The sequence below is a fragment of the Scyliorhinus canicula genome, chromosome 8, assembly GCF_902713615.1.
Source record: "Scyliorhinus canicula chromosome 8, sScyCan1.1, whole genome shotgun sequence".
Taxonomy (NCBI): domain Eukaryota; kingdom Metazoa; phylum Chordata; class Chondrichthyes; order Carcharhiniformes; family Scyliorhinidae; genus Scyliorhinus; species Scyliorhinus canicula.
The window spans coordinates 193,166,742-193,193,589 of record NC_052153.1 but is presented as its reverse complement, the minus strand read 5'-3'; the positions used below and the strand labels follow the sequence as shown (position 1 = coordinate 193,193,589).

Here is a 26,848-nt window from a genome sequence, read left to right as displayed (position 1 = left end):
AATGGCAGACCTCTTAAAATGGAAGTCAACGCAGGGGTTTCGGTGACTGCAGTAGCGGAGCAGACTTTCCAATATCTTCATGCAGGAACTCAGTCTTTAAGTTTGAAAGGTTCTACAGACAAGATTTCAATACACATCGGGGAAATTTTGAAGATCCTCGGAACAGCCAAGATCCCAGTGGCCTACAGAGAGCAGGAAGCCAGTCTGCCTTTGCTTGTCTTGGAAGGTGATAGACCTAGTCTGCTGTGAAGAGATTGGTTACAGAATATTAGGCTCAATCGGTTGGAAATCTTCAAAATATCTGATGGTGTCCTCCAAGATGTCTTTAGGAGGCATGAATATTTCTTCCACAAAGAAGTGGACTGGATTAAGGATGCAAAAGCCAAGGTGTGTGTCAATCCAGATTTAACACCCAGATTTTTTGGACAGTAAGAAGTCTTACAACACCAGGTTAAAGTCCAACAGGTTTGTTTCAAACACTAGCTTTCGGAGCACTGCTCCTTCCTCAGGGTGAATGGCGAGGTATGTTCCAGAAACATTTATATAGACAAAGTCAAAGATGCCAGACAATGCTTAGAATGCAAGCATTTGCAGGTAATTAAATCTTTACAGATCCAGAGATAGGGGTAACCCCAGGTTAAAGAGGTGTGAATTGTCTCAAGCCAGGACAGTTGGTAGGATTTTGCAAGCCCAGGCCAGATGGTGGGGGGTGAATATAATGTAACATGAATCCAAGGTCCCGGTTGAGGCCGTACTCATGCGTGCGGAACTTAGCTATAAGTTTCTGCTCAGCGATTCTGCGTTGTCGCGTGTCCTGAAGACCGCCTTGGAGAACGCTTACCCGGAGATCAGAGGCTGAATACCCTTGACTGCTGAAGTGTTCCCCGACTGGAAGGGAACATTCCTGCCTGGTGATTGTCGCGCGATGTCCGTTCATTCGTTGTCGCAGTGTCTGCATGGTCTCGCCAATGTACCACGCTTCGGGACATCCTTTCCTGCAGCGTATGAGGTAGACAACATTGGCCAAGTCACACGAGTATGTGCCGCGTACCTGGTGAAAAATGAAAAATGAAAATCGCTTATTGTCACGAGTAGACTTCAATTAAGTTACTGTGAAAAGCCCCTAGTCGCCACATTCCGGCGCCTGTCCGGGGAGGCTGGTACGGGAATCGAACTGTGCAGCTGGCCTGCTTGGTCTGCTTTAAAAGCCAGTGGTTTAGCCGAGTGAGCTAAACCAGCCCCTAGTGGGTGGTGTTTCCACGTGTAATGATGGTACCCATGTCGATGATCTGGCACGTCTTGCAGAGATTGCCATGGCAGGGTTGTGTAGTGTCGTGGTCACTGTTCTGAAGGCTGGGTAGTTTGCTGCAAACAATGGTCTGTTTGAGATTGTGCAGTTGTTTGAAGGCAAGTAGTGCGGGTGTGGGGATGACTTTGGGAAGATGTTTATCTTCATCGATGAACCCAGCCATGGCAATCTCTGCAAGACGTGCCAGATCATCGACATGGATACCACCATTACATGGTGGCATCTTTGTTTAGCCTGGTTGACTGAGAGATAACTATTGGCCAGGTCACAGGGCAAAGTCTCCACCTCTTCCAGAGAGAGGAGTGGGCCTGAGTTTACCAGCCTATCCCTCAGTACTGCACTGGAGTGTCTGCCTACATTAACTCAGAAGGTAGAGTATTACCCAGTGAGCCACCACTGGCAAAAGAGCCGACCAAAGAAACTATTTCTATGGCGGTGAATCCGGATCAAGGGGACATAATCTTAAAATTAGAGATTCAGGAACAAAGTCATAGGGCGCGATTCTCCCAAAACGGGAGAAATCGTAAGGCTGGCGTCAAACCCGGGCGGGTTTGACGCCAGTGCGCCCCTTCCCGACCGGGAACCGATTCTGGTCCCCGGTCGGGGCTAGCAGCCCGACGCCGCAAGCTCCGGCATCACGGGCTTAACGAATTTAGTTAAGCCCGCATGCCCGAGTTAGCGCCGGCTGACGCGTCATATGACGCCAGCCGCGCATGCGCGGATTGGAAGACTCCAACCCGCGCATGCGCGGATGACGTCATCGCGTATTTGCGCGAAACCCGCGCATGCGCGGGCCGGGATGCCCCTCAGCCGACCCGCAGTATCCATTCGCAGTATCCGAAGGACAAATAGTGCGCGGGCATCGGGCCCGCTGCCCGCGATCGGTGCCCACCGATCGCGGGCCCATGGCACCCTTGGCACGGCCGTGGTACTGCCGTGCCAATCGGTGCCATGGTTATAAAAAGCGAGTTGTTCCCGCCGTTTTTACGAACGGCCAGACCAGGTGTGTTTGCCGTTCGTAAAAACAGCGTAAAGGGCTGGGACTTCGGCCCATCTATCAGCTGTGAATCGCTGCCGGCCGTAAAAAAACGGCGGCAGCGATTCGTGTCGGGAGTTGGGCGGGGGGGGGGGGGGGGGAGAATAGCGGGAGGGCGGGAAAAATGTCGGGAAGGCCCTCCCGCTATTCTCCGACCCGTCGTGGGGGTTGGAGAATTTCGCCCATAGAATTTACAGTGCAGAAGGAGGCCATTTGGCCCATCAAGTCTGCACCGGCCCTTGGAAAGATAACCCTACCACACCTCCACCCTATCCCCGTAACCCAGTAACCCCAACTAACCTTTTTGGACACTAAGGGCAATTTACCATGGCCAATCCACCTAACCAGCGCATCTTTGGACTGTGGGAGGAAACCGGAGCATCCGGAGGAAACCCACGCAGACACGGGGAGAACGTTCAGACTCCGCACTGACAGTGACCCAAGCCGGGAATCGAACCTGGGACCCTGGAGCTGTGAAGCAACTGTGCTGACCACTGTGCTACCGTGCTGCCCAGGAGGAACTGACCAAGACTCCTCCGACGGCACCTTCCAACAAGCACGGGAGTGGAAATTTGGTATTTTCTCTCCCTTGATGAGAAACAACAGGAACTTTCAAAAACTTAGATAAATATTTGTGAGGTAAGGGTACTGAGCAAAGGCTCCAATGGGGCGGAGGTGTAGATCTGATTAATGTTGGTGTAGACATGAGGGGCTGAATGGCCTCCTCCTGTGTTTAACATTTAACAGTTGTACACTGCTGAGTTTGTGGTGGGTAACATTATTCTTATCGGAGCCATTCACACACAGGCAAAATTAGTTGCGGGCCACACACACACACATGAAAAGCACCATAATTTATTTATTTTTAGTGAGAATACAGAAACATTCAACTTGCGATGGCTGACTTGGCTTTTCCTTAATGAGCCTTGTTATGTCTGCTGGCACCGATGATGTTGCTGCTCGCAACCGCGTTTCCAAATTCACATCTGTTATTCTGGCAGGCGGACAGTTCTTTGCGAGAGGAAGCTGTGGAAAAAAAAACTGCTCCCAGCAATATGTAGCTCAAAAAGGGCGACGCGATTTTCCGTGTGTGTCTCCTCGAGTTTGGAATTTCATCGGCACCCACAGGGGGTCTATAGAATTCCAGCAAAGGCAGGTTATTGTATTTCACCTTTCGTTCAGTGTTGCTCTGCAGTTTGTAACTGCATGCTGAAGGTTTTCACGTACATCGACTGCTTGAGCAACGAGGCAAAAATGCTTCATTCGGCTCTCTCGGTTTGAGGTCTTGATTCACAAAGCTTCTGAAATAAATGTACACATTCACTGGCGTACTCCACTGTTGTTGCAGACTTTTGTTTGGGCAAATGAACTGTTGTCTTTTAACAGTTGCGTTTGCCACAGATTTAATTGGGCTTCAAATGAATTCACATTTGGCAGAAGGGCGGTAAGAAGTCGATTCGGCCCTTGTAATTTAAAATCTCTACAGTACAGAAGGAGGACATTCGGCCCATCAATTCTGCACCGACCCTCTGAAAGAGCGCTCTATCTAGGCTCAGTCTCCCGCCCTATCCCCGTCATGCCATGTAACCCGCACATCCTTGGACACTAAGGGGCAATTTATTTATCATGATCAATCCATCTAACCTGCACATCTTTGGACTGTGGGAGGAAACCGGAGGAAACCCACGCAGACACGGGGAGAACGTGCAAACTCCGCCCAGTAACCCAAGGCCGGAATTGAACCCAGTCCCTGGTGCCATGAGGCAGCAGTGCTAACCACTGCGCCGCTCTAAACTGACCGCCCTAGTTGCCATGGGTGCAATGGGTAGCATCCCTGCCTCTGAGATAGGAGCTCCGGGTTCGAGTCCCGTCCCAGGACTTGGTGACCAGGGAAGGTGCCTTCGTAGAGCAGTCAAATAGATTGAGTGTCAACCTGCAAAAATCCTTTCAAACACGCCAGTGGCTGGCAGGTAAGAGCAGGAGGGACTCCTGGTCAGCCACACTTGATGTGGAGTGGCGTTCCTCAAGATCTAAGTTTCTGGCAACAGACTAGTGACCTGTTCCAGGAATGACTAACTGTGGAAACAGACGGAAGTCTGCCATGGCGCACCACTAGATGTAGGAAGAGAACTAGATGGGGGGAACTTGTCATTGAAGTCAGACAGGTACTGCGTAATATCCATCATGAAAGCCGAGTCACACAGCCACTTGTCGGTTAGCGAGCTCAGTCACAGCTTTACCTGTCGTCTCCAGGGAAGGTTTTACTTTATTCCCCAGTTCATAAAACCGCATCAGCATATTCGGCGTCTGAGCCACCGCACTTCACAATATTACACTAAATCTCTGTACACTGATTCAATAATTTCCTAAACTGGAGACTTTTTAACACTCTACTTGTAATCAGGTTAATGCTCGATACAACTGTTGACATTACGTTGCTCAGTCGGATGGACTGCGCGCATAGATTCTCCTGATGATTGATGCTGTGACGTACAATCAACTTACTTGGATTGAGGTCGAGGAGATTCATTTCTTTCTCGATTGGAGCAACAAATTCCTTTCGAGGTTCAACCATAGCTGGGGCGCCATCCGTTGTAAAACCTCTTAATAAGTCCACAATGGGTCGAAGGGTCTCTTTCGAAGCTGCAAAGGTCTCTGACTAACGTTTCAAATGATCACTGAAGCCAGTGCATTGCTGGTGTAACCGTCTCAAACATACGGGCGGGATTCTGCGTTCCCCCTACCCCGTGTTTCTCGGTAGCGCCGTTCGTTGGTGGCGGGATTGTCTCTTCCCTCCACTTACCAATGGGATTTCCCATTGAAGCCTCCCCCAATCTGCCGGGAAATGAGCAGGAAAATGGGCGGGAAGTGAGAGTCCCAACAGCCAGAGACTCCCGCCCATTTTCACCTTTGCTGCTGTCCTGCATCGCTGCTGCACCGAGCAAGCCCTCTCGAATCTCAAAATCCACTGTGATTCCACGCAGAAAATCGCCACTTGGCCTGTATTTGTTACGTCTGTCGTCTCATCAGCAGCCAGAGAGTAAGACTCGAAACCAGCCACAGAATCTTTCAGAGACTTTCCGATGCCTTGAGCCACATCATTAATCTGATCTGACACGGGGTCCTGGGAGATAAGATCACACTCTCAAATAATTAGATTTTCTCTGGAGCCAGTAAAGCTGTGGTTTCAGCGATGCACGCCGTCGCAAACTCTCCACCTGAATGAGGCCTCAGCTTTTTGGGGATAAGTTCACTGGCCACATAACTGTCAGAAATGCTTGCTGCACACTCACGTTACCTTTACCCACTCGTGCTTGTCCTTGGAATTCATCACATTTGATGTGCTTCGTGCTGCAGTGTCTTCCCACAATGGTCTTTTTCACGACAGAAATCGCTTCTTCACAAATCAGGCACACGGGTTTGCATTTCACCTCCACAACAGAAAAGTGGTTTGTCGTTTTTCATTAAAGCATGACACTCCCCACCCACGTCTCTTCTTTAATTTGCAGTAGAGTAGCCATGTTTTATTATTTTAAAAAATATATAATTTAAAAAAAATTTAGAGTACCCAATTCATTTTTACCAATTAAGGGGCAATTTAGCGTGGCCAATCCACCTACCCTGCAAATCTTTGGGATGTGGGGGCAAAACCCACGCAGACACGGGGAGAATGTGCAAACTCCACATGGACAGTGACCCAGAGCCGGGATCGAACCTGGGACCTCCCTGGAGTGATGCAGCAGTGTTAACCTCTGTGCCACCGTGCCTTCCTTGCCATGTTTTATTATGATACTTAGAACAGAGCGGTAGATTCTGCAGTGTAATGAGCCCAGGTGGCTTGGTGGTATTGTCACTGTACTATCGAGCTGGAGACCCAGGGTGATTCTCCTCGGACCCAGGTTCAAATCCCACCACAGCAAAAACCCCTAGAGGTAGGAGTCTGACTAAACCATCGCCGTAAAAACCCAGTTGGCCCTTTAGGGAAGGAAATCTGCTGTCCTCACCTGGCCTGGCCTACATGTGACCTCAGGATCACAGCAACGTGTCTTCTAGCTCTAACTGCTGGGGTGCCACAGGGCTCGATCCTTGGGCCCTAACTATTTACAATCTATATTAATGTCATGGATGAAGGATAGATGGCACTAAAGTAGGTGGGAAAGCAAGTTGCAATGTGGAAATAAGAAATATACTAATGGATAGCTTAGGTGAGTGGGCCAAAATTTGGCAGATGGAATTTAACGTGGATAAGTGTGAGGTTAATCCATTTTGGCCGGAGGAATAAAAAGGCAACTTAACTTCAAACTGCTTTGGTGCAGAGGGATCTGGGTATCCTTGTGCACAAATCACAGAAAGTTAGTACGCAGATGCAGCAGGTAATAAGGAAGACAAATGGAATTTTGGCATTCATCACTAATGGAATAAAATATGAAAGTAGGCGAGTGCTGTTGCAAACATTTAGGGCATTGGTGAGACCACATCTGGACTGCTATGGATAGTTTTTGTCCCCTTACTTGAAGAAGGACCTAAACATATTAGAGGCGGTTCAGAGAAGGTTCACTAGATTGATTAAAGGGATGAAGGGCTTGTCTTATGAAGAGAGATTGAGCAGTTTAGGTCTATACTCACTGGACTGTAGATGAATGAGAGAAGATCTAATTGAGGCATGAGAGATTTTTCAGGGTAGACGCAGAGCGGCTGTGACCTGCTTGTTGAACATATTAGAACGAGAGGCCATAGTTTTAGACCAAGGGGTAGCACATTTAAAACAGAAATGAGGAGGAATTACTTAACCCAGAGGGTTGTGAATCTGTGGAATTCACTAACCCAGAGAGAAGTGCACGCTGGAACACTAAACATATATATTTTAAATATAATTTAGAATACCCAATTTATTTTTTCCATTTAAGGGGCAATTTAGCGTGGCCAATCCACCTAACCCACACATCTTTTGGGTTGTGGGGGTGAAACCCACGCAGACACGGGGAGAATGTGCAAACTCCACACAGGCAGTGACCCAGAGCTGAGATCGAACCTGGGACCTCGGCGCCGTGAGGCAGCAGTGCTAACCCACTGCGCCACCGTGCTGCCCTCGCGAAAACTATTTAAGGAAATAGATAGGTAGGTTTATAATTAGTAGCAGGATGAAGGGTTATGGGTTGCGGGCAGGAAGGTGGAATTGAGGCCGTGATGAGACCAGCCATGATCGTATGAAAGGCAGAGCAAGCTCGAGGGGCTGAATGGCCCACCCTGCTCCTAGTTCTTATTGTGGGAGGGAAGAAAAACCTCAAGGTCTGTTCTCGACCGCGTGGTGTTGGTAAAACTTTGTTTAATTCGGAAAAACTGTGTGCACACAGGAGAGACAGAGACAGTATGCATATTTTCTGGTCCCCGTAATGGGAAAACGATGAAAGAATACAATGTTACCTTACAATCACATGTGTTTGTGCTTAACATATTTAACTCCTAGAAGAGGTGCGAATGTGTTGGACAATGGATCCCTCAGACTTACTGGGGCCTCCTGTGTTTCCCTTTTTATATTCAAAAGCTCTATGAGATGATTAGATCATTTCCAATGTGGGTGACGTTAACCCCTTACATGCTGGTTTTCCCATTGTATATGTTTAACCCCTAGCCTGCTGGTTTGCCCCTGTGCTATTACAATACTTTGAGACATCTTTATTATTCCAATCCAGACACATATAGCAATTTCTTCCGCCAACACTATGTTCTTATAATTTGAAGAAAAATGAGAGCAGCTAAACTCCAGGTACCATGTATCATGTGGGAACTGAGGACACCTGGCAATTTATGGGGATAAAATAGCTGGAAGCATGCAGTGGGACATCTAAGAAGTTCCACTGAATGAATTACCTTCTGTAAAGAGGATTTCTCAATACTCTCACAGTGTGGATTACAGCTAGTTGACTGCCTCCCACAATTATGCACAAATCACCCACCCGTGATTAATATCTGCTAAGGTTCTGTTTGAGGGAAGCGAGGGAGGGGGAGTGCAGCCAGAAAATGAACTCCGCACCACCAAGTATGAGCTTCAGTGTGTCGAGTGAGCAAGAGCTGCTTCCAAAATGAGGCAAAGTGTGTGCAGAATAGAGCAAGTCCTTGCGGACAGGGGCTGGTTGCTGTGCTACCCTAAACCCACACAAAGGCTGGAGCGCAAACAGCGACCTGTACATCCCGACTTCCCGCTCTGCTTCTCCATAATGTGGCTGGACTGGATTTCAACCGTGCTCGGGGGATAGGTTGGGAGGTGCAACACCTAAAATGGCAGAGACATATGCTTCATATGTTCGCGATATACTTTAAAACATCTCAGTTGGGCCTGGTATTGAAGAGAGCAGATCCAGCCCTGAGGCCATGGATTCCCCACCCTGGTACGTTTTAAAGATGGTGTTGGTCTATTGCATCGACTATTAATGCAGCATTCATATATTAACTGCTCCCCTTTTATATTTCTGCATTTCCTCCAGCAATATTTCGATGTCCCTATCCCTGTTAAGGTTCTGGTGAATTATATGGACACACTTCCCTCGAGGAAGCAAGAGATACAAGAAGAAGAGAAAAATGGTGTCACTTGTGTCAAACGCAAACAGTTCAACATCAACAAATTTATTTCCAGGTATGTGTGAGGGGGGCTCAGTCTGTGTTTTCTTCAATAAGGCTTATTAGATGCCTGCAGTCAACATAACGCTTCCTTGGCTGCCGGAGTATCTCCTCCACACCGTCCGCCCACACCCACCTCCCCACATTTCCATCTGTTACCACCAGGAAGGGGTTAATTTAAGCAGCACTCGTTTCTCCTCTCACTGCCTGTCCATTAGCAGGCAGCTGTTTGATTTGCTTCCCCATGTGTAAGCAGTGATACATTTGCCAACCCCTCAGTTTTGGCACAATCCAATTTTCTATTAGTAACTCCACAGCAAACTTGACGTGGGATGAACTCAAAGGGTTAGTTTATTTGCACACTCTCAAAACCCCGGGGGGAGGGGGTGGTGGTGGAGAGGGAGGTCACAATGTTGGCCCATTTGCAGTTGTAGAGTAAAAGAGAGGAAGAGACAGGAAAGATGTGTGGTGCACAGCCAACAGAGAAAGGAAATGGTGTTTCATTTGTGTTCCAGATCCCGAATCCAAGTCTAATGAGGCTGACAGGTTGAAAACCGATGCTGTATAATTCACTTTTCAGTGGTGTTGACTTCACACAATTGTCAAATTCGCATAGGGCAAGTCAGATTAGGGAGGTGAATGCGTGGCTCAAAGACCGATGTGGGTGAGGGAGGGGGGGGGGGGGTTCTGGGTCGTGGGGTACTGGCACAAAGAACAAAGAAAATTACAGCACAGGAACAGGCCCTTCGGCCCTCCCAGCCTGCGCCAATCCAGATCCTTTATCTAAACCTGTAGCCTATTTTTCAAGGATCTATTTCCCTCTGTTCCCCGCCTGTTCATATATCTGTCCAGATGCATCTTAAATGATGCTATCGTGCCCACGTCTACCACCTCCGCTGGTAAAGCGCTCCAGGCACCCACCACCCTCTGCGTAAAAAACTTTCCACGCACATCTCCCTTAAACTTTCCCCCTCTCACCTTGAAATCGTGACCCCTTGTAATTGACACCCCCTACTCTTGGAAAAAGCTTGTTGCTATCCACCCTGTACATACCTCTCATAATTTTGTAGACCTCAATCAGGTCCCCCCTCAACCTCCGTCTTTCCAATGAAAACAATCCTAATCTACTCAACCTTTCTTCATAGCTAGCACCCTCCATACCAGGCAACAAAATGAATTGAAAATCGCTTATTGTCACAAGTAGGCTTCAAATGAAGTTACTGTGAAAAGTCCCTAGTCGCCACATTCTGGCGCCTGTTCGGGGAGGCTGGTACAAGAATTGAACCATGCTGCTGGCCTGCCTTGGTCTGCTTTAAAAGCCAGATATTTAGCCCTGTGCTAAACCAGCCCCTCTGTGCTAAACCAGCCCCTCAACAAATATTGAGGAAAGTGGGACCTGGGATGGTCCCTTGGGATGGTGTACAGCTGAACCATGCTGGCACTCCATAACCAGGGAGACGGGTTTTACCTAATAGTGAGGTAAGGGATCAAATTTGAGAAGATAGGGTAGATCAAAGCGTTCAGACAAGGCAAAAGCGAAAGGTATCATCACAGGAAATGAAGAACAGACAGTGACAGGATGGGATAAAGAGTAAAAAAAGTGAATGAAGAGATGAGGCTAGAGGTTATAAAAAGAATAAAAGGATAAAACTAAAGGTTGTGTATCTGAATGCACAAAGTATCCAAATGTTACTTACCCGTGCCAGATGCCCAATTTATATTAGGTAACTGGGCGAGAAACCCCAACAATTTTTCTATTTGTAAACCGTGAGGAAAGGATACATCCCAGGAATGATTCCGCTGGCAAATAGGGATCTTTCACATTAAAATAAACTTTATTTACATAGTATTGAACACATTAATATCACAGAATCATAGCTCTACAATTAACAATTAAATAATTCTTAAAATAAAAGGAAATACTTTAACTATTAATTTCTAACGTCTCTGTCTCTAATTAAGCAAGGCCCATTGCAGGTCAAAAGCCACTTATAAATAAAGTTAGCAAACACAGGGTTACTTGCTGTACACTTGTACAGAGATTTCTTGGAAAGACTGCTTGGAGAGATAGAGAGACCCTTTCAGGGAGAGCTTACAGATCCGTCTGTATTTCTCGGACTCCTGGACAACCTGACAGCATTTGGAAATCTGTTGCTCAACTTAAAAACTTTGAGAAGACTGCCAAACATATATCAAACTGCAGAACTGTAGACAGACCTGGCTCCTCCCATTAATTACATCATCGTTATCCCACTCAGATCCCATGACCTGCTTACCTAAGTCTAAATGCAATGAAGCAGTCCATGTTCATATACAGCAAAACCTGGACATTATCCAGGCTTGGGCTGACAAGTGGCAAGTTACATTTGCGCCACAGGCAATGACCAAGTCCTAAAAGAGAGGATCTAACCATCGCCCCATGCCATTCAATGACATTACCATCGCGGAATCCCCCACAATCATCATCCTGGGGGCTACTATTGATCAGAAATTGAACTGGACTAGTCATATTAATACTGTGGCTACCAGGGCAGGTCAAAAGCTAGGAATCCTGCGGCGAGTAACTCGCATCTTGACCCCCCCCCCCTCATCCTTCCCCCCCCCCCCCTCAAAGCCTGTCCACTATCTATACAAGTCAGGAGTGTAATGGAATACTCTCCACTTGCCTGGATGAGCGCAGCTCCAATACTCAAGAAACTCAACACCATCCAGGACAAAACAGCCCCGCTTGATTGCTCCCCCTTCCACAAACATTCAAACACTCCACCATTGACCAACAGTGGCAGCCGTGTGCACCATCTACAAGATGCACTGCAGGAATTCACCAAGGTTCCTTAGTCAGCACCTTCCAAACCCACAACCACAGCATCTAGAAGGACAAGAGCAGCAGATACCTGGGAACCCCACCACCTGGAGGTTCCCCTCCAAGTCATTCACCACCCTGACTTGGAAATACATCACTGTTGCTGGGGCAACATCCTGAAACTCCCTCCCTAACAGCACAGTGGGGGTACCTACACCTCAAAGGCTGCAGTGGTTCAAGAAGGCAGCTCACCACCATCTGCTGAAGGGCAACTAGGGATGGGCAATAAATGATGTCCGAACCAGCGACGCCCACATCCCATAAAATAATTTTTGAAAAAGATGTCTCAAACAATCTACTCTCCAGGGAATCTCCAGAAACCATAACAAAATTCCATTCGGCAGCTCTTTGAAAACAAATACCTGGTTGGAATGAATGATTATCTCACTTGTACAACATCTTAATTGCATCTTTTTCAGACATACCACCTGCCTCTAAGTTAAACCAGGATTTAAAAAAATATTACTGCAACAGATAAATGTAATACAATCGATATAAAAAATTTCTACATTCATCACACAAAACAAAACAGATGAACTGAGAGTGCACACAGAAAGAAATGAGGACACTTTGATAACCATTACAGAGACATGGCTGCAGGAGGACGTGGATTGGGATCTGAATATTGAAGGGCACAGAACATTTAGACAAGGCAGGAGGTGAGGAAAAGGTGAAGGTGGCTCTGTTAGTCAATGATAGTATTAGCTCAATAGAGAGGGATGACCTGCATTCAGGAAATAGGGTGTGGAAATGATTTGGGTAGAGATGAGAGATGGTAAAGGCAAGAAGACACTTTTGGGAGTCGTACGGAGGCCGCCTAACAGGAGCCACACAGTAGGGTGGAGCATAAAGGAAGAAATAATGGGAGCATGTTAGAAGGGTACGCCGATAAATGTAGGAGATTTTAATCTACATACAGGGCGCGATTCAGTGGCCTCGTGGAGCCTGACTTGTTGTCGGGACGAGACCTTTGAATCTCATGAGAGGCCGTCATCGAGATTCGCTCAAAATGTCTTGTGAGATTCTGCGAAATCTCACGACACATCACAATCTAGCTTCCGCTGGGCGAGATCCAGGTGCGCATATTTAAATGAGTCATTAAGCTCATTTAAATATGCACTCACCAATTCACATGGGTGGGATTCACTTGCCTTCCCAAAAATGCCTTTAAAAATGGAGGAGGAGAACATAGAGCTGTATCAATTCTTGTTGTCTCAGGTTTCCAAATGCAGACAAGTTATACTCAGCTGAAGATTCTCCAGCTGCAGGTTGAAAGTCAAACAGGGAATCGCTGCCAAGTCACTGAGAGTGAGTTAGGGCAGTCTTCCGTCTCCGCTTACTCCCCAAAAGACACTGATTTCAAGAACAACAGGTCCAAAACTTAAATCTTTTCTCTGTCATGAGATTTCCAGTAAATCACTGGTATTTCCCAGTCTTTTACCCATGAATTAAAGTGATTTCAGTTCAAAACAAAGAAACTGCTCCCCGCACCCTTCCCCCCCCCGAACCCCCCTTTGTCCCAAATACCACGCTGCTCAGATGATTTCTGAGAAAAGGCAGGCTTATTGACAGTCCAAGGTGAACCTATGACCTTTTTTAAAAATCCAAGTATCTAAACAATACTAAAAGGAAAATAGAGATTTGAAACATAGAAAACAGGAGCAGGAGGAGGCCATTCGGCTCTTCTAGCCCTCTCCGCCATTCATTCTGATCATGGCTGATCATCCAACTCAATAGCCTAATCCCACTTCCCCACCCGCAATATCCTTTGATCCTGTTCGCTCCCAAGTATATATCTAACTGCTTCTTGAAAACATGCAATACTTTGGTTTCAACTGCTCCTGTGGTAATGAATTCCACAGGCCGACCACTCTCTGGGTGAAGATATTTCTCCTCATCTCTGTCCTAAATGGTTTACCCCATTTCCTCAGATTGTGACCCCTGGTTCTGGACACACCCACCATCAGGGATATCCTTCCTGCATCTACCCTTGTCCAGTCCTGTTAGAATTTTATAGGTTTCTATGAGATCCTCCCCTCATTCTTCTGAACTCCAACGAATACAATCCTAATCTATTCAATCTCTCCTCGTGCGTCAGTATTGCCATCCCAGGAATCAATCTGGTAAACCTTCGTTGCACTCTCTCTATAGCCAGAACATCCTTCCTCAGATAAACAGATTAAAACTGCACACAATACTCCAGGTGTGGCCTCACCAAGGCCCTGTATAATTGCAGCAAGACATCCCCGTTCCTGTACTCGAATCCTCTCGCAATCAAGGCCAACATACCATTTGCCTCCTTTACCGCCTGCTGTACTTGCCTGCTTACCTTCAGCGAATGGTGTACGACGACACCCAGGTCTCGTTGCACATTCCGCTATACTAATTTATTGCCATTCAGATATTAATCTGCCTTCTCGTTTTTGCTACCAAAGTGGATAACTTCGCATTTCTCCAAATTACAATGCATCTGCCACTCATTTGCCCACTCACTCAACTTGTCCAAATCACACTGAAGGATCTCTGCATCCTCCTCACAGCTCACCCTCCCACCCAACTTGGTGTCATCTGCAAATTTGGAGATATTACATTTTGTTCCCTCATCTAAATCATTAATATATATTGTGAATAACTGGGGTCCCAGCACCGACCCCTGCGGTACCCCACTGGTCACTGCCTGCCAATTTGAAAAAGACCCGTTAATTCCTACTCTTTGTTTCCTGTCTGCCATCGGGTTTTCCATCCATCTCAATACACTACCCCCAATCCCATGCGCTTTCATTTTACACACTAATTTCTTATGCGGGATATTGCCAAAAGCCTTCAGAAAGTCCAAATATACCACAGCCACTGCCTCCCTCATCAATTCTACGAGTTAAATCCTTGAAGAATTCCAGTAGATTTGTCAAGCATGATTTCCCCTTCATAAATCCATGCTGACTCTGTCTGATCCTGCCACTGCTTTCTAGAGTCTACAGAATCCTGGAAGATGACCGCCAATGTATCCGCTATTTCTAGAGCCACTTCCTTAAGTACTCTAGGATGTAGATTATCATACCCATTTCTCTACTAATATTGGTCTCCTTCAGGTACTCCCTCTCAGTAAACCCTGCTGTCCCCAACCTTTCTGGTATCTGATTTGTGTCCTCATGTGTGAAGACAGAACCAAAGTATATGTTTACTTGCTCAGCCATTACTTTGTCCCCTATTATAAATTCCCGTTTCTGACTGTAAGGGACCTACATTTGTTTTCACTAATCTTTTTCTCTTCATGTACCTATAGAAACCTTTACAGCCAGTTTTTATGTTTCCTGCAAGCTTACTCTCGTACACTATTTCCTCTTCTTAATCAATCTCTTGGTCCTTCTTTGCTGAATTCCAAACTACTCCCAATCCTCAGACTTGTTGTTTTTCTTGACCAATTTGTATGCTTCTTTCTTGGATTGAATACGATTTTCTAATTTCCCTTGTAAACCTTCCACGGTTTGGCTAGCTTCCCAGTTTTACCGTTGTGCCAGACAGGAATAAACAATTGTTGCAGTTCTTCCATTCTCTCGTTGAATGTTTTCCATTGCTTATCCCCAGTCATCCCTTTAAGTAACGTTTCCCAATCTTTCATAACCAACTCAAACCTCATATCATCGTAGTTTCCCTTGTTAAGATTCAGGACCCTAGTCTCAAAATCAACTACTTCACTCTCTATCTTGATGAAAAATTCAATCATGTTATGGTCGCTCATCCCCAAGGGGTCTCACACAGCTAGATTGCCAATGATTCGGTTGTCATTACATAGTACCCAGTCTAGGCTGGCCTGCTCTCTAGTTGGTTCCTGAACGTATTGGTCCAGGAAACCATCCCGTATGCACTCCAGGAATTCCTCCTCTACGGCATTGTGGCTAATTTGATTTGCCCAATCTACATACAGATTAAAATCACCCTTAATCACAGATGTTCCCTATCACATGTATCTCCAATTTCCTGTTTAACACCACCTCCAACATCACCACTGCAGTTTGGGGGCCTATAGACCACATCCACTAATGTTTCTCAGCTCTATCTATTCAGATTCCACATTGTGGGAGCTAATAGCCTTCCTCACTATTGTGTTAATTTCCTCTTTAACCAGCACTGCTACTCCATCACCTTTTCCTTTTTGTCTGACCTATCTAAATACTGAATACCCCATAACATACAGTTCCCATCCCTGGTCACCCTGCAGCCATGTCTTCTTAATCCTGATTATAACATACCCGTTTCCGTCTCTTTGTGTAATTTGTTCACCCGCTATATTGTGAATACTCCACTCATTAAAGCACAAAGACTTTAAGCTTGTCTTTTTAACATTACTTGTCTGGCTTCCAATATTTTTCACTGTGGCCCTGTTTGAATCTGGCTCTTGATTTCTCTGCCTATCACTTTTCTCGTTCCTGTTTCTGTCTTTTACTTTTGCCCCTGTTTCCTCCTCTTCTGACTCCTTACATCGGTTGGTTCCCATCCCCCTGCCATGTTAGTTTAAACACTCCCCAACTGCTCGAGCAAATACTCACCCGAGGACATCAGTCCCGGTCCTGCCCAGTTTGTACTGGTCCCAATTCCCCCACAACTGGTCCCAATGCCCCAGGAATCTGAACCCCTCCCCTCACACCATCTCCTCAGCCACGTATGTATCCAATATATCCTGCTATTTCTACTCTGACTAGCACGTGGCATTGGTAGTAATCCTGAGATCACTACCTTTGGGGTTTGACGTCTCAAATTCCTTCCCAACTCCCTATATTCTGCTTTTAAGATCTCATCCCTTTTTAAAATCTATGTTGTTGGTACTGATGTGCATCACGGTCACTGGCTGTTCACCCTCCCCCTCCTCCAGAATATCCTGCAACCACTTCGAGACACACTTGATCCCAGCACCAGGGAGGCAACATACCATCCTGGAGTCTCGTTTGCGGCCACAGGAATGCCTGTCTATTCCCCTTGAATCTCCTCTAACTATTGCATTCCTACACTTTTTACTCCTTCTGGAACAGAACCAACCGAGTTTGGCTGTTGCTGCTTTCCCGAGAGGCCATTCCTCTCAACAGTATCCAAAGTGGTATACCTGTTTTGCAGGGGCATGGCCACCGGAGATTCCTGCACTACCTGCCTAGCTCTCTTACTCTGCCTGGTGGTCACTTCCTGCCTACGGAGTCTGAGCCTGCAGTGTGACCACCTCTCTGTGCTATCCACAACACTCTCCACCTCGTGGATGCTCCACAGTGTCTGCAGCCGCCGCTCCTTCTCCGAAACCTGGGCTTCCAGGAGCTGTAGCTGGAGACACTTCCTGCTCACGTGCTGGCTCTGGGCACTGGGAATGTTTCCGGCTTCCCACATAGAGAAAGAGGATCAAATCAAGGCTGTGAGCTCTCCTGCCAGGACTTATCCCTCTAAATTAAACCATTGGAAGATGTTTTGGTGGCACGGTAGCACAGTGGCTAGCACTGTTGCTTCGTAGCGCAAGAGTCCCGGGTTCGAGTCCCAGCTTGGGTCACTGTGTGAAGTCTGCACGTTCTCCCCGTGTCTGCGTGGGTTTCCTCTGGGTGTTCCAGTTTCCTCCCACAAGTCCCGAAAGATGTGCTGTTAGGTGAGTTGTACATTCTGAATTTTCCCTCCGTGTAACCGAACAGGCGACTAGGGGATTTTCACAGTAATTTCATTGCAGTGTTAATGTAAGCCTACGTGCAACAATAATAAAGATTATCATTGTTATTAAAACCCATCTGGTTCACTAATGCCCTTTAGAGAAGGAAATCTGCCGACCTTACCTGGTTTGTGACTCCAGACCCACAGCAATATGGTTGAGTCTTAACTGCCCCCTCAAGGGCAATAAGGGATGGGCAATAAATGCTGGCACAGCCTATGATGCCCACTTCCCATGACGAATTTTTAAAAAGCAAGTCATGGAGGCAATAAGAATGAAGGGGGTGGCAGCATTTTAGCAAGAACGTGAGAATTTTAAACTTGAGGCATTGGGGACTGGGAGCCAATGGAAGTCAGTAAGGACAAGACGGATAAATGTGATGTGCTTTAGGATACAAGTCAGGCAGCAGAGTTGGGATGTTCTAAAATTTACAGAAAATGGACAGGACAGTATAAGAATAGTTGAGTTTGAAGGTGACAGGTGCATGGATAAAGACCTCAGCAGCAGAGGTAGAGTTAAGCTTGGTAACGTAATGAAGGTGGAAGTTGAAGATCTTTGTGGTGGAAAGGAAATTGGATCTGAAACTCAGGCGAGAGCTGGTTTGGATGCTTAGTTTGCAGAAGGTCTCATTGAGACAGAACCAGTGGTGAAGGACCACTGTGTTTGTGGTGAGGCCAGGCTGGGGAGGTGAGGGCGGAATGGGTCCAGAGGAGGTTCACAAGAATGATCCCTGGAATGAAAAGCTTGTCGTATGAGGAACGGTTGAGGACTCTGGGTTTGTGCTCGTTGGAGTTTAGAAGGATGAGCGGGCATCTTACTGAAACTTACAGGATACTGCGAGGCCTGGATAGAGTGGACGTGGAGCGAATGTTTCCACTTGTAGGAAAAACTAGAAGCAGTGGACAGAATCTCAGACTAAAGGGACGATCCTTTAAAACAGAGATGAGGAGGAATTTCTTCAGCCAGAGGGTGGTGAATCTGTGGAACTCTTTGCCACAGAAGGCTGTGGAGGCCAAATCACTGAGTGTCTTTAAAACAGAGATAGATAGGTTTTTGACAATAAGGGGATCAGGGGTTATGGGGAAAAGGCAGGAGAATGGGGATGAAAAAAATATCAGCCATGATTGAATGGCGGAGCAAACTCGATGGGCCGAGTGGCCTAATTCTGCTCCTATGTCTTATGGTATTATGGTGTAGGTGGCAAAGTCAATAGTTCTGGTTTTCCTGATGGTTAGCTGGAGGAAATTTTTTTTTTTTTCAACACTGTTTGGCAGATCACAGAACCGCAAAGTGCAGAAGAGGCCCTTCGGCCCATCGACCCTGCACCGACATGTGACAAACACCTGACCTAAATACCTGACCCCATTAACCATTACTTGTCTCAGAGCCTTGAAATTTATGACGTGTCAAGTGCTCATCCAGGTACATTTTAAAGGATGCAAGAAAACTTTAAACACAAGAATGAGAATTGAATATTTGAGAAGGTGCGGACTAATGGCTTGTCAGATATCACAGAGTCAGCAATGGAGAGGTAGGGCGGGGTGTCAGAAAGGGGTGATGGTGGTGTAGTGGTACTGTCACTGGTCTATTAACCTAGAGGTCCAGACTAATGCTCTGTGGTCATGGGTTCAAATCCCACTATGCTATCTGGTGGAATTTAAATCCAATTAATAAAATCTGGACTGAAAAACTAGTCTCAGTAACAGTGTTCATTGATAAAGGCAAGTGTCCCATATACCTTTTTCACCACCCTATTAACCTGCCTTCAGAGATCTATTCACAAACACGCCAATGTCCCTTTGTTCCTCAGGGCTTCCCAGTGTGATGCCATTCATTGAATATTTCCTTGTCAAATTGCTCCTTCCAAAGTGTAACACCTCACTCCTTTCAGGGTTAAATTCCATCTGCCACATATCTGCCCATTTGACCATCCCGTCCATATCTTCCTGTAATCCAGCAATATTGAACCAGGGTTACAGTCACAGAGGATGGTGACTTTAATTTGAGCCATTCTGGTTGAATGAGGGGGGGGGGGGAAACCGCAGTCGCCTGTTTCTCAGCGACATGCCATTCGCTGGCAGCGGGATTCTCCAGTCCCATCGCTTGTCAATGGGATTGCCCATTGAAGCCATCCCGCTCCGCCAGGAAACCTGCGCTGCCGGCGGGAACAAAGAATCCCAACGGCCGGAGAATTCTGGCTCTTATTGAAACCTCAAATTGAGAACGGGTACTGGAAATGGGACAATGGAAATATTTCAGCAGTTTGGGAATTGCAAGATAGAAAAAAGATGGGAGTACGTGAAATTCACATTGGCACTGTTATTCTCAGGCTACAGTGGAAACGAAGACTGTTGATAATTTCATCGCCTTCTGAAGAAGAGTGGGCGTTTCAACAGCAGGTCACAGCGTTACACGGCCAGGCTTGCTCTCTGGGTGAGTTATTCCAACATTACCTTCATCTTTCACTTCTCTGCCTCGTGGCAGACAAAGCACCAATTTCTTCCAGTATTTTACAGCAACAGGTTGCCAACTGGTGCCGTGCTGGGGGGATTTCAACACTCCACAGCCATCAGATGCAAGCTCTGCTGGGGATACTGATCCAGTATTCAGAGGCAGGAGGTTTGGTCTGCTCTAGCTGAGGCATTTCAACATACACCGTACTAACTGTACTTAACTTAAAGTCAATTTTACACAGGAAAAGATTCACAAAAATTGTTGGCACAAACTTATGCTTAGGTTTACTGGTTTAGTTGAGGATGATTATTAACCAGGACACAGGAAAGAGTCCATCTTCTTTAAAGAAAACCATGCTGGAAGCTTCAGCAGTCACCAGAACTGGCGGGTAGAACTGGGTAAATGGTAATGATCCAGGATGGCGCCGGAGCGAGGCGACTTCTTGCAAGCTGTGCCCAGCACACCCTCTTGTTGTATGCTTCTAAAACTTCATTCTAACTGTTTTAAACTCTCTAACACTGTTCTTTACATTACATTCTGCAGTCTCTCCTTCCTTCCCTATGTACGGTATGCATTGTTTGTACAGCATGCAAGAAACAATACTTTTCATTGTATACTAATACATGTGACAATAATAAATCAAATCAAATCAGATCAAAGGTGTCTATGCAACAAGCTCAGCTGCCTGACTGGCCTCCTCCTGTTCCCACCTAACGTCAACTTAACACTTCATCTGAAACACAGCATCTCCAAGAATGTGGCACTTCCTCGAAACAGGACAGGGCTGAAAGCCAAGTTTACTTTTTTTTAATTGACTCCCTGGATATGGTCTTCCGTATTTATCACTCATCCCTAGTTGCCCTGAGAATGGATGAGTTTAATAGGCCATTTCAGAGGGCAATTAAGTGCCAACTACCCTGATGAGGGACTGGAGTCACATATAGATCAGCCTGGTTAAGGGCATCAGTAAACCAGTTGTGGATTTTATAATGAAACGATAATTTCAGGTTTTACTGTTTTCGAAATCTTTAACTGCCACGGCAGGATTTGAACTCACGCCTTTTGAATTATTTCCAGTAACATAACCGCGACAGAGCCTGATCCGAATTGATGCTCAAACCCTGGCGTGCAACTTATCCCCACAACCTTTTGACTCAAGATGAGGGTGCTAGAAACTAAGCTGCATCAGGGACATTCAATGGTGCGTGACAGGTCACTCAGGTGGTCTGAGTTGCTGTTACAATTTGCATTTGGAGCTATGTAGAGAGGGGTAGGAGCTTTCCATCACGCGGCTGATCAGGAATCTCTCCTGCTCTTACCACCTGCCATTGGTGTGTGTTGGAAGCATTTACAGGTTGATACCCAACCTGTTTGGCCGCGTTATGAACGCACCTTGCTCAGCCATCACCTCCTGGGGGTGGGGCTCGAACCTGGAGCTTCCGACTCAGAGGCAGGGAAGCTGCACCACAGGAGCTCCACACAAGATCATTTCTGGCAGTATTAAATCATAAATGCAAATATTCTGCAGTGCATGTCTTTTTAATAAGAGATACAAACATTCTTTGTGTTCTGTATTTGATCAGGAATTCGCCACTTTATCCTGCTGAAGTTGGTAGGTTCAGGAGAAGACTCTTCAGGATCTCTGGAATTATTTCCATTGAATGGTAAGGACAGTTGTTGGGTCATGTATTAGTTCATGCACAAAGTTCCGAGTGATGGTGACATGTTCGGTTTGACAACTCAACCAGAAAGCAGTACCTCCAACGCTGTAGCACTGCTTCAGTGCTGCACAGGAGTGGCAAGTCCAGGTCACAAGCTCATGTGCTTACGTGGGGTTTGAACCTATAGTCTTCTAACCTTGAAGCACGGGCGTTGCCGACTACATGCGGCTGATGAGACTTAGTGCAAGAGCAAATAAGAAGTGTTTGTTAAAATGTTTGCTTTAATCCACTTAACATAGGGAGGTCCGAGGTAGAGACGGAGGAGCTTTCCTCAATCGTGGTCAGCGGTCTTCGCGAACACTTCCAGATCAGTGATGAGCACTTTATGATGCTGCTAATTGGTAAAGACGGCACCATCAACTCCTGGTACCTGTCTCCTATGTGGTCGCTGGCGACCATTTATGAACTGGTGGACTCCATGCAGCTCAGGCAAGAGGAGATGAAGCTTCAAAAGGCACTGGGAATATATTGTCTGGAGGATGATTCCTCCCCTCATTATCGTGGATATCCTGACCATGCGTAGCAGCACAAGAGTGAGAAATAATGATTACTTGAGACTTTGATCGCATTTTTAAAGCACCAGTGTTATGAACTTTATGTAATTAAATATATAGTCAATTTATATCAACAAACATGCATTGGATAGTTTACAATATCAATGTTATTACTGCACTTTGTACTTGTTAGGATAGTGCTGTCTGTGCAGCAGTAACCAATACAATAGTTTCCCTAATGAGCTAAGTTGTCTTTTTGATGCTGAATGTTTTAACTTTCATCAACCCTTAATGACACAAGACATGGAAAGTGCTCCCATATTTACAGAAATTCCTGCATCATCCCTGCCACACTAGGCCAGGCACAGGTAAAAGCTGAACATGTTTATAAGTGATCACCCATCACTTCTACTGCCAACATCTTTCTTCCTCTATATTCTATCGATGCCGGCAGTGATTATTGCTCTCTGAAACTTTCCACTCAGCTCCAAATACCCCATCCAACCTATTACTCCTCCTTCCTTTATTCTCCCTATATTGAAAATAAGATTATCCAGGTCTTCAAAAACCAGAACTCCTGTACATAGGAACAGGAAGAGACCATCCAGCCCCTCAAGTCTGTTCTGGGATACCTAGAAACATACATAGAAAATAGAAGCCGGAGGAGGCCATTCGGCCCTTCGAGCCTGCTCCGCCATTCACTATGATCATGGCTGATCATCAAGTTCAGTACCCTGCTCCCCCCCCCCCCCCCCCCCTCCCCCCCTCCCATATCCCTCGATCCCTTTAGCGGTATCTAATGCCAAGAGCGGTATCTAATGCCTTCTTGAAATTACACAACGTTTTGGCCTCAACTACTTTCTGTGGGAGTGAATTCCACAGATTCACCACTCTCTGGGTGAAGAAATTTCTCCTCACCTCAGTCCTAAAAGGTATACCCCTTATCCTCAAACTATGACCCCTGGTCCTGGACACCCCCACCATCAGGAACATTCTTTCTGAATCTACCCTGTTTAACCCTGGTAGAATTTTATAAGTTTCTATGAGATTTCCTTTCACTCTTCTTAACTCCAATGAATAGAATCCTAACCGACTAATCTAATTAAGGTCAGTACCTCAACTGCATATATCTACCTTTGTTCCCTTAATACCCTTACCCAACAAAAATCTATCAATCTCGATCCTGAAAATTTCAATGGACCCTCAACATCTACAGCTGTTTTGGGAATAAAATTCCAGATTTCCAATATTTCTTGTCTGATTCATTCCCAAATGGTCTTGATTTAATTTAAAGATGGTGCTCTCTTGTTCTTCATTGTCCATCAGAGGGAAAAGTTTTCTGTACCTATCCTGTTGATTCTCTAATCATTTTAAGCACCTTGACTGGACTGGTTAACTTTCTGAAGAGGGCTTTATTGCAAGGGGCTTGAAACTCAAATTTAAGCAAGTCTTGTTGCAATTATGTAGGACTTGAGTGAGACCACAGCTGGCGTACTCTTTGTACCAAAGGAGGATATACTTGCATTAGAAGGGATATAATGAAGGTTTACTCAACTGATTCCTGGGATCAGATACGATTATTGAGCCTTTGAAGTTGAGTGGCATGGACATATGATCTCTGGAGTTGAGAATTATTGAGACACAAGACAAATCTGAGAGGCTGTTTCCTTGGCGGAAGAGTCTAGAACAAGGCACAATAGTTGCAGGAAAAGGGGTCAGACAGATAGGCCTGAAATCCTCAAAGTGTTGTGAATCTTTGCAACTCTCTACCTGAGAGAGCTGTACATGTTCGGTCATTCAAAGGCTGAGATAAATAGCTTTTTAGATTTTATGGGAATCAAGAGATATGAGGATCTACAGGAAAGTGGAATTGAAGTCAAGGAACAGACTCGAAGAGTCTTATGTTCTTAATTCAGAGGAACGCAAGCCAAGTTCCCGCAGCACGGGCAGCACAGTAGCATTGTGGATAGCACAATCGCTTCACAGCTCCAGGATCCCAGGTTCGATTCCGGCTTGGGTCACTGTCTGTGCGGAGTCTGCACATCCTCCCCGTGTGTGCGTGGGTTTCCTCCGGGTGCTCCGGTTTGCTCCCACAGTCCAAAGATGTGCGGGTTAGGTGGATTGGACATGATAAATTGCCCTTAGTGTCCAAAATTGCCCTTAGGTGTTGGGTTGGGTGGGGTTACTGGGTTATGGGGATAGGGTGGAGGTGTTAACCTTGGGTAGGGTGCTCTTTCCAGGAGCCGGTGAAGACTCGATGGGCCAAATGGCCTCCTTCTGCACTGTAAATTCTATGATCTATGAACCTAGCCTTATAACTTAACCATTTACGTCCCGGCAAGATCTCACACCAGGCATGAATTAGGGGCTGGTTTAGCACAGTGGGCTAAACAGCTGGCTTGTAATGCAGAACAAGGCAGCAGCGCGGGTTCAATTCCTGCACCGGCCTCCCCGAACAGGCGCCGGAATGTGGCGACTAGGGGCTTTTCACAGTAACTTCATTGAAGCCTATTTGTGACAATGAGCGATTATTATGACAAAATCCAGGCTGCTGTTCAATGCAATATTACTGAGGCGCTGTCCTTTGCATGAGAGATTAAACGGAGACCTTGTCGGTTGAAATGGTGATTGTTAATGTTCCTGCAGCATTATTCAAATAAAAAGAGCAGGGCAGAGTCACATTCCTCCAGCAGCTAAAATTAACTGATCATTCATGCCCTTTTTAGTGGAATTTGATAAGTGCACAATACCTGCCCAACCTAACCCCAAGAGTATCTTCACTTTGTAGCAATTCATTCACATTGAAGTGAAGCAGGATGTTTGAGTTGGAATCCCTCCAACCCCCACTTGAGACTTGAGCACAAAATCATGGCTGACAGTGCAGTGTTGTACTGGGAGAAGGCGACCTTGTTGGGAGGTTTGTTGGAGAAGCTGTTAAAACATGACCCTGCTTGTCTTCTCCAAGGAACGTTAAAGATCTTAACTGCATTATTGAGAGGGGTGCAGAGAGTTCGTACCAGCATTCTGCTCAACACTTATCCTTCAATCAACATTACTAGATTGGCTCCAGCAATAAGACGGCTGTCCGATGATGAGAGGATGAATAAGTTGAGCCTTTGTTCTCCGGAATCACTCTGTTTCCTTAGAAACTGGAATGCTCCATTTCCTTTCTATACTTCCCTTTTCCGTTTCCAATTTGAAATGAATGAAAATCGTTCTCTTTTCAGTTAGGTCATGCGTTGTTGAAGTTTTCCCACCTCTGTTTTATAGCTTGATCTCTTTTATTTGAAATGAAATGAAAATTGCTTATTGTCACAAGTAGGCTTCAAATGAAGTCACAACCCCTAGTCGCCACATTCCGGCGCCTGTTCGGGGAGGCTGGTACGGGAATTGAACCATGCTGCTGGCCTTCCATGGTCTGCTTTAAAAGCCAGTGATTTAGCCCTGTGCTAAACCAGCCCCTGGTATTTTGGCCGTTTAAGTGAAATGATCTCCCAGATTGTTTCCATTGCATTTACCCCCATTTTGTACAGTTATAACTTTAATTCTTTTGAACTATATTCTAAAACTAAAAGGTATATTCTAAACCATATGAAACAAGAGGATGTCAAGAGGAGTCCGTGGCATTGTCACCAGATTAGTGATCCAGAGTAAGGCTCTGGGGACCCGGTTCGAATCCCACCACGGGAGATGGTGAAATTTGAATTCAATAAAAATCTGGAATTAAAGGCTTCGTGACCAATGAAACCATTGCCAATCATCGTAAAAACCCATCTGGTTTATTGGTGCCCTTTAGGGAAGGAAATCTGCTGTATTTATCTGGTCTGGCCTACACAGCAACGTGGTTGTGTGAAATGTCCCTGGGATGGGCAATAAATGGTGCCCCAGCCAATAACGCCCACATCTCATGAATGAATAACAGCATTCTGAGAGGTTGCTTCCCCTGCCCTGGAGAATTTAGAACGAGGAGCACAGCCTCAGATACAGGGCAAATCATTTAGTACGGAGATGAAAATAAATTGCTTCACTTAGAGGACCGAGAATGTTTGGAACTTTCTACCTCATAGAGTTGTAGATGCTCCACCATTGACTATATGTAAGGCTGAGATAGACATGTTTTTGATCTCCAGAGTATCCAGTTTCATAGGGGGCCGGCAGAGAATACAGATCAGCCATCACCTTACTGAATAGCGGGGCAGCTTGAGGAGTCTTATGCTCTACCTCTGCTCCTATCTCTTACAATTCTTTTACATTCATTCACCAGATGGACACATTGCAGGCAAAGCCAGTCTTTGTTACCCATCCCTAATTTCCCTTGGGAATGTGGTGCTGAGCTGCCTTCTTGAACCACTGCAGACCCGGTGGGGTCGGCACATCCACAGTGCTGTGCGGGAGAGAAATCTAGAATTTTGACCCAGTGACAGTGAAGGAACGTTGATATATTTCCAAGTCAGGATGGTGAATGACTTGGAGGGAAACCAGCTGGTAGAGGTCACTGGTTTGGAAGGTGCTGTCTAAGGAGCTTTGGTAAGTTCCTGTAGTGCATCTTGTAGATGGTGCACACAGCTGCTACTGTGCATCAGTGGTGGAGGGGGTGACGGATGGGTGCCAGTCAAGCGGGGCTGCTTTGTCCTGGATGGTGTCGAGCTTCTTGAGTGTTGTTGGGAGCTTGCACT

The 26,848-nt window shown here is 46.1% G+C and overlaps 1 protein-coding gene across 1 annotated transcript in view; it reads left to right on the top strand.

Annotated features, from left to right (window-relative positions):
- The window catches only part of LOC119970779 (coiled-coil domain-containing protein 80-like), a 45,322-nt gene extending 22,908 nt beyond the window's left edge, over nt 1–22,414 (top strand). The window contains exons 4-7 of the mRNA XM_038805938.1: nt 8,831–8,979; nt 19,833–19,936; nt 21,541–21,621; nt 21,918–22,414. Of these exons, the coding sequence (XP_038661866.1) occupies nt 8,831–8,979; nt 19,833–19,936; nt 21,541–21,621; nt 21,918–22,201 (618 nt within the window). The 3' untranslated portion in view covers nt 22,202–22,414. The remainder of the gene's footprint in view (nt 1–8,830; nt 8,980–19,832; nt 19,937–21,540; nt 21,622–21,917) is intronic.
- Nucleotides 22,415–26,848: the final 4,434 nt, after the last annotated feature.